Below are 7,871 nucleotides of genomic sequence, written 5' to 3'. Positions count from 1 at the left end.
TCCCACCGGGGTTCCCTCCGCCCCCGTCCCCGCCAGCCTGGCCCGGTGCAGGACAGAGTCCACCTCGTTGCCAAAGGTGGTGTGGCATTTCCCATAGACGGCTGCCCCACTCAGGCCCAGAGTCTTGGCGTTGGCCTTCACCCCACAGAGGTAGGCGGTGCCCGTGCCAGCGCTGTCGGGCACCTGCCGGTCAATGGTGTAGGTCTGGAAGCAAGATGGGTGCAGTGGGGTTTCAAGCAGGGGCAGCAGAAGTATGCCCCCAGCCCTGCCCCACTCACCTTGGCCAGGGCCATGTGGGGAAAGGTCTCCATGGCCAAGACGCTCTCCTCACCGGAGGCACCGGCCAGCTGCCCCTTGTAGATCCGAGCCGCTGACATGGTGGACAGCCCCATGCCTGTGGCCATAGCTGAGTTACTGGGGGGCAGGGGGCCAGACCAGGGACAGCCCTACCCTCCCCAGGCACTGCCCAAGGGCTTGCCCCAGCCCCATCTTCTCACCAGCCACATCCCCTGGCTGTTGGGGAGCTGCAGGGCCTGGCAGTGACTCGGGGCACTCACCGTCACCCATGAAGAGGATGATGTTTTTGGCCCGCTGTGCTGCCGGCTGCAAGGCCAGGGCCAACTCCAGCCTCCTCCTGGCACCTTTATTCCAGTATCCCGGGGTCTTCTCAGCATCTGGAGGTGAGAGGAGAGCTGGGAGCCTCCAGGTACACCCCTGGGGGTCCAGCATGCCCATCTGTACCCGAGGTGAATTTAGCTTCTATAAGCCCACCCCATGGAGGACCAGGAAACCCCACGAGATCAGCATGGTCTTTTCCAGACCAGCATTGCTCAGAAACCACCTGCTGAAGGGAAACTGACGCACAGTTTGGCAGGGAAGTCCCTTGTACCTCTTGGCAGAGTGGATGAGGAGCCTGAGGATCAGCCACAGAGAGTGTGCAGTGGCTGGGTAGCCATGGCTGGCTGAGGCTATTGGGCCACTTTACCCAAGTCAGGAATGGGGGTCGGGAGCAGCAGGGACAGGGCAGGGGGGGAGCAGGGCCTGCTCTGGGGGGAAGCTGAGACCAACCCATTCAAAGGTTGTGGTCCAGAGCACCCTGAGGTGGCTGTGAGGGTTCCTGTTCGCTGGCATCCCAAGGGGAGGTGACACAGCCCCTGGAGATCCCCAAAGAAGTGACACCATCCCCAACATCCCCCACCAGAGGTTCTTACCCCACTGTCCCACACGTCCCCTGTCACCAGAGGCTGCAGTGGCGAGCTGGGCGAGGAGGCAGAGGAGAAGGCAGGTTCCAGAGGAAAGCGGCCGCCCCATGCTGCCCACCCCGGCTCCTCCTGGAATGCTGCCTTAGTCCAGGCCCAGGGACAGCCCTTTATGGCTCATCCCCGTGAGACGATGGGCTGATAACATTCACCGACTATCTCCCAGCCCTCTCAGGGCCCTCCAATGCCATCGCCCCACCCTGGGGCCATCCCTGCCCCCACCAGCAAGGCAGGACCTCCTGTCCCTGAGAACCAGGGCACCTCTGGGCCCCAGCTCCCATGGGGGCAGCTGCCTGTGGAACCCTGGGGAGTGGGAGGGAGAGCACAGGGCAAAGGGCTGTTTTTGCAGACAGGCTGAGCTCGGCCAGGCTGGATTTGCCTGGTTTCTCCTGAGACAAGCCCGAGGAGGGGGACACTGGGCTGAGGGGCAGGGAGTGGACATACTGGCTTTGGTGTCAGTGTCCTCTGGTCCCCACTCCCAGCAGAGTCACACACTGCCTATCAGCTCCTGGGATAGCTGGTGCCTGACATGCTGGGTGCCCTGGGCCAGTCCATGCCAGCTCACTCCACAGCAGTGTACCTGCTGTGGGCAGGAACAGCTCCCTGTCACCAGCATCAGGTGACATCCACCCATGATTGCACCAGGCCATCTGGAAGGACTCTGCATGAGCACAAGTCCTGGGGACTACAGGTGTCATTGATGGCTTCACCAGCTCCTAGGAAGTGTGCTGTGCCCAGCCCTGACCCCCCATCCTGACCCAGGCAGTCGAGGTTTGGCCAGCTCCTGGCTCCTGCAGATGGTTGATGTGCTGGTGCTGGCCATGGCTGTCACCACTGACGGGACAGAGGGATGCAGGGCTCCCTCCCTGCCTGGCACAACGGATCCATTCCTTCTTGCCAGATGTCAATCCCTTCACCAGCCACTGCTTGTGATGATGTGGAGGCTGCCAGAGCAGCTCATGCCCCCAACACATCCTCAGAGTGTGGGTGGGGGACATGGGGACAGAGAGCAGGCAGAGGTGGCTGGAGATGGCAGAGGTCAGCTGGTCAGTGAGGCACTGGATGCAAGGACATGGTGCCACAGGGTCCCTGAGCAGGGTTAGGCTGGTGGCCAAGGTGTGAGGGACTGGAGCAGACACACAAGGACTCCTGGTGAAGTCAGAGGTATTGAGAACACCTGCCCTGATCTCACATCTTCTGGTCAAGCATATCTGAGGGTGGGACAGGCAGTGAGGCCAAATTCCATAATGCCCGGGAAGTGGCAGGCATGGGAAGGCAGGGGGCTGTGCAGAGGTGAATTACTGCTGGGAACATGCAGGGCACAAAATAAAAACCTGCACGAGCTCCACACACAGCTGCTGACCCGGCTTTTATTACATGACACACAACCCTGCAAGAAACCCTCCTGCACGGCCCCATGGCTGCATCCCACTGTGTCCACATCCCACCTGGGATGGTGGAGCCAGTCCTTCTCTGCTCCTGGGGACACATATCCCCTCTCTCGGCCCTCACCACGGGCACTGAAGCTGCAGATGGACACCACTGCCTTAAAAAAAACATTAAGAAAGCATCATGCTAAAAATACCCAAGAGTAGAAATGTTCTGCCTGGGGCAGGCTCAAGCCCTGAGCCCTGCTCCCAGGTGGAGTTAAAATCCAAATCAGAAATAAAACCACAATGGTTTTAAAACTCAGAACCCCAAAGTCCTTGTGAGTCCCTTCTGTCTCCAGCAGGTGCCAGAGCGGGGCCTGGGAGGTGAGGGAATATCAGCAGTGGGGAGCACACAGAGCCAGGGCTCTCACTTGTCCAAGCTTGGCCTCTTGAGCAGGGCACTGTACTTGAGGGGGCCACCATCCGCCGTCAGCACCACCTCCACCAGCGTGAAAATGGTGATCACCTTCATCAGGGGAGAGAAAGAGAGAAAAGAGGGTTTTCTTGCAGCTTGGAATCACACCAAGATTTTCTTAAAGCTTGTGTTGGCTTTTGCTGCCTCCATCAGTGCACCCATGAGGAACAGGGAATAGGGCAGGATGGATTCAGATAGATCTGCTGGGGTCCAGGGTGCTCCTAGGGCTGGAGGCACCATCCTCAAGGGCAACACCACGAACTCTGACACCAACCAGGGCATCCAAACCAACCTGAATGAGCCTCCCAAAACATCCTCACTTATCCCAGCCTGATCAGGACTCACTCTTGCTCTCCACACAGTCTGGGAAGAATTGTGGGCATCCATGCCCTTGGCTTTGGGTCCCAATCTCCCCTCCAGGCCACCCGTGCCTCCCCTCTCCAGCCGCAGCACCACATGGAGTCATCCCTTAATGGAGCTTGGCCAAGAGCCAAGGCTGAGCTGCTGTGAGAAGGGTTTCCACATGATGTTGAGGATTTCATCAGCATCCCACAAGGAAGGAACAATCTGCCTGTACTCCCACAGGGAGAGGAGACCCAGGAAGGGAGCACAATAGATAAGAGCAATGCAAGGGAACGAAGACCCCAGAAAATCAATCCCTCCTGTTCAGGAACTGCAGTGCTGCTGCCATCTTCCTGCTCCTCTGAGCTCAGCTCTTCCTGTGATTGATGGATTAGAAGTGGAAAGTATTGATCTGGTCTGTCCTTGAGGCACAGTTAAGGGGCTGGCTGGGACATTGGGAAGGGCTGTCCTGGGGTCATGCACAGGCATTTGGGGACTTTGCTTGCTGGAGCCTGTTCCCTGTGCTGTATCAGGGTTCACTGGGGCCATCTGCTCGGGGCTGGCCCCACCAGAAGCAGGCTCAGAGCTACTGGTGTGACCTTGTCCAACCCTTCCCAGCTCATCCAGCGCCAGCTGCTCCAGATTAATCATTCAGAACAGGAAAATCTTATTGAGACTTAAATGTACCAAAGTGGCCAGTGAGGAGCAACCTGCAGGAAAATCCTATCACAACTGGCTGCCAGAGAGCTGTGAGTTACTGAGCTCCTGCCCACCCCAGCTAGCTGCAGTGCAGGGGGTGGTGTTCAGGGGAAAGCCCCCACATATGGGGGAGTCAAAGGGGGAGAATCAGGATAATGCAATCCTGCATTATCCCTTTGCTGAACTGCCGTGAAACAGTACAATTTCACATCAAATCCTCTGAGTCTTAGATCCACTTTTTACTCCACCCCTGAGTGATGTCCACTGAGGCCCTGGTCATCTCCTGGAGATCAGAGAGAAATGGGGGCAACATCTGCCCTCTATGGCAGGGCCAAGCAAACAGCCCAGACCTGATGCTCCCACTGCCTGGCCAGGCTCAGCTAAACCAGGAAGCAGAGACCAAGGGCTGGGGCCAGCTGGGGTGCTGTGGGGTGTCCAGGTGACATCTACCAGAGTTCAGCATGGCTCATAGGAATCTGGATCATCGCAGGGCTGGAGATTTATAAACTCAAGGATATGCTGGCTTGGAGGATAGCTCAGAGTCTGATCCCATGGGAGAGCTCCAGTGTTTTCTTAGGAGGTGTGGAAGGTTTGTGGAGGAGTTTCCTCTACCAACTGTTTTCTTAACCAAAATGGGCCCTGCTCATGCTGGGGAATCATTTTTCATCAGTTCCCTGCTAGGGTGTAAGTGATCCCTGCTCCTGTAGGAAAGGGGGAACTGAGGCCACTCCAGGCTGCATCCACAGGACTTCTCTGAGCCAAGCAGAGAGAGGAAAGCTCCGCTTCAAAGGGAGGGAGGCCTGCAGAAATGTTTGCAGAGCCAGATCCAGCTCTGATCACAACATCCATCCTGGGAAGGGAAGGACTCTCCAGCACATGCATCACCCCAGCTGGGAGGGTCAGCCCACTCTGTGTCAGGAAACCTGAGTGGGCAAGGATGGGATGTGCTGGGCTTGGACAGAATTGGGGCTCAAGTGCAGAGCCCCTGGAGAGGTGCAGGGAGAGGCTGGGATTTAGCCCTTCAGGCAGAGACAGCAGCAGTCAACACAGCTGGGGTTTTACAGCCATGCCAGACAAAAGCTGGCAAAGAAGCACCACTTAATCAAGCCAGACAAATGTGATTGCTCCCTTTGATTGAGTTACCAAGTTAATAGATGACAGGGACACAAGAGAGAGATTTCTAGATGCTGTTAAGCCATTTGAGACTGCATCTCAGGAAGTCTGATTTAAAAAAAATTCTCCTAATTGAGGCTCAACCCTGTCACAGGGATGGAAACCCCAAGAAAAAGCCATGTCAGGGGCAAAGAGTGCCAGGGTGGGGGAAGGGTCTAGACAAGAGCTGCCTTAAGCCTGATCTTAACATCTTAATTGATGATCTGGAAGGAGGAAGTAAACAGCATGTTAATTCAATTCCTGGAAAAACCTGAATTGGGAGGCAGGGCACACAGCAGGCAGGGCAGAGACTGAAGGCTGTGGAGGGGTCAGATTGTGAGGGCAGTGATGGGACTGGAATGGATGGCAGAGGAGGCTGAGGTTGAAGCTGAGCTCACTGGGAAAGGGACACAGATAGCAGGACCTGATACCCTGTGAGACAAGTCCTGCCTCCCAGACCTGTCCCTGCAGACATCACAGCATCCACATGTTGACCACAGCCTCCATGCCAGCCCCATGGTGTTGTGAGCCTGTCCCATGCTGTGGAGCCCTTACCTGGGGCACAGATTCCTCCTCCAGCTCCTCTGGTTCCCACAGGAGTGTCAGCTCTGGCTTCTTCCCTGCCTTCTGGAAGCGGAAGTCCACCAAGGGCAGCGCCTGCAGGCAGGGAGGGTGATGGGAATGTGGCCTCCCAGCTTTCCTCCACCTCCCCTGTGGATGGGGCTGAGGCTGCTTCTGCCCAGCACAGCCCAGCTGCCTCTGCAGCTCTTCAACAACTGGGATGCAGCAGCCTGTGACCCTGAGCCTAGCATGTAAATCAGGGGCTGCTGCCACACACCACCAGCCCATACATCATGCTCTATGTCCTGTTTAAAGATGTCATTGCCAGACACATAACCAGGTTATTAAGAGAGGATGCTGTCACCAAGTGCAGGTGCTGGCCCACAGCACTGCTGTCACAGCCCCAGATAAACCATCTGATTAAATGAAATGAAAACCAGCCTCGTTCCTTGTCCTCGCTTCAGATCCACGCTTATCTCTGTTCCCCTGAATCCGGCTTTATTCCCTTTTACCCAGCATGTCACAGGGAGAAGCTGGTCCCCAGAGACTGGGCTGATCCAAAACCCCAGTTCTTGTGCCTGCCTGGGCTGAGGTATGGAAGGCAAACTCCAGGAAGGTTCCCTCCCCTCTGGCTGGCCCAGCTCAGGCCCAGCTCTGCCTGTTGCAGGGCTGGCACAAAAAGGCACCAGGACAGCCACTGCCTGCAGTGATGCCAGGATGCTCTGGCAAGGCAGGGTTGGCACTGTCTCACATTGGTGAGGTACTTACATTGCAGTAGATGCGCTTCTGGACTCCAAACTTCAGCACCAGGACATCAAAGGCCTTGCTCAGGACACCCATTACCATGGCTTCTGACTCCAGAGGACCACATTCCTGTCAAGAGACAGGGCTGTCACTACACAGCAGATCTCATTCAGCAATCCCCAAGGGGAAACAGTGTCTCAAGGTCCTGGAATCCAGCAGTGGGGGTTGCTGAGTGTGTCCTCTCACTGTTTGCTTTTCCTAAAGCCAAGTGGGCAGACATAGCCCCCTGCCCATGTAGGCTGGGCCTTCACAGGGAAATCCAGAGATGCCTTGGGAAAAAATAGCCTTGGGTCTTACCCTGACAAAGACAGAGAAGAAGAGGTCAGCACTGAGCTCCTGCACCCTCTTGGAAGCCATCTTCCGGTCATTGCAGTGATCTGCCTGTTTCTGGATGGCCTCCTTCTCCATTGTGATGGGGGATCTGGCACCTGCAAAGGGGACAAGTGACAACAACATGCCCACGCTCCCTCCTGCCACAGAGCCATGCCATGGCCCCTGTCCCTGTCCCAGCCCGTGCAGGGGAGCACACGCACCGAGCGAGGCGGAGAGCAGGCGGTGCACGACGATGTCGGCGTAGCGGCGGATGGGGGACGTGAAGTGGGTGTAGAACGGCACGTTCAGGGCGTAGTGGTGAAAGAGGCTCTCGTCATCCAGGACGCCGGTGCAGAAGTAGAGAGCCATCTGAAAGGGGGAGAAACCAAGCAAGGGTGTGAGCAAGGCTGGTGCCACGAGGCTGGAGGGGTCTGGCTCTGTGAGACACAGCACCAGCAGCCAATGGCCCTCCTGAAGACATCCTGTCTGCTGGTGGTCCTTCACCTGCTGCTCAGCTTGGGCTGCACAGGCACTGCAGAAACTGAGCACAGAATAGAAGGGGCAAAGCCACTGCCAGGAGCTGCTGGCTATCAGCTGTCCCTACCTGGCCCCAAGGACTGCATCAACTTTCACATCACCCACGGGTGTAAGTGGCTTCCTGCTTCTGCTCAGGTCCTGGGGCTCATTTGCCTTCCTCTCATCTTCCAGGGGAGAGCCCAGCTTGTTCTGTGCCCACATCAGATGCTCTTTGGTTCTGGGTCTGGTTGCAGGCTTTACACACACACTGTGCATGCTTGGAGAGCACTGGGGGCAGGTATGAGTGGCTTCCAAGGAGGAGAGAGAGCCCTGCTGTTATCCCTGCTGTTCCATCCCACCATGGCAGCTGGGGAGCTGAGC

General features: G+C 56.9%; 2 protein-coding genes across 3 annotated transcripts in view; both read right to left on the bottom strand.

The window, feature by feature from the left end:
• LOC102037706 (intestinal-type alkaline phosphatase-like) overlaps nucleotides 1-735 on the bottom strand; it is a 6,747-nt gene extending 6,012 nt beyond the window's left edge. The window contains exons 1-3 of the mRNA XM_031055425.1: nucleotides 558-735; nucleotides 279-394; nucleotides 30-204 (exon numbers count right to left, since the gene is read on the bottom strand). Coding sequence (XP_030911285.1) covers nucleotides 30-204; nucleotides 279-394; nucleotides 558-735 — 469 coding nt within the window. The remainder of the gene's footprint in view (nucleotides 1-29; nucleotides 205-278; nucleotides 395-557) is intronic.
• Nucleotides 736-2,609: 1,874 nt separating this feature from the next.
• DIS3L2 (DIS3 like 3'-5' exoribonuclease 2) overlaps nucleotides 2,610-7,871 on the bottom strand; it is a 177,061-nt gene continuing 171,799 nt past the window's right edge. Inside the window, exons 17-21 of one of the 2 annotated variants that reach the window (XM_014312335.1) lie at nucleotides 7,196-7,343; nucleotides 6,960-7,090; nucleotides 6,627-6,731; nucleotides 5,853-5,954; nucleotides 2,610-3,155 (exon numbers count right to left, since the gene is read on the bottom strand). In XM_014312335.1, coding sequence (XP_014167810.1) covers nucleotides 3,057-3,155; nucleotides 5,853-5,954; nucleotides 6,627-6,731; nucleotides 6,960-7,090; nucleotides 7,196-7,343 — 585 coding nt within the window. In that variant the 3' untranslated portion in view covers nucleotides 2,610-3,056. The remainder of the gene's footprint in view (nucleotides 3,156-5,852; nucleotides 5,955-6,626; nucleotides 6,732-6,959; nucleotides 7,091-7,195; nucleotides 7,344-7,871) is intronic. The other variant, XM_031055477.1, reaches the window with a different exon arrangement.

The sequence above is a fragment of the Geospiza fortis genome, unplaced genomic scaffold, assembly GCF_000277835.1.
Source record: "Geospiza fortis unplaced genomic scaffold, GeoFor_1.0 scaffold172, whole genome shotgun sequence".
Taxonomy (NCBI): Eukaryota; Metazoa; Chordata; class Aves; order Passeriformes; family Thraupidae; genus Geospiza; species Geospiza fortis.
The sequence above is the reverse complement of the archived record's forward strand: the minus strand, read 5'-3'. Positions and strand labels throughout refer to the sequence as shown.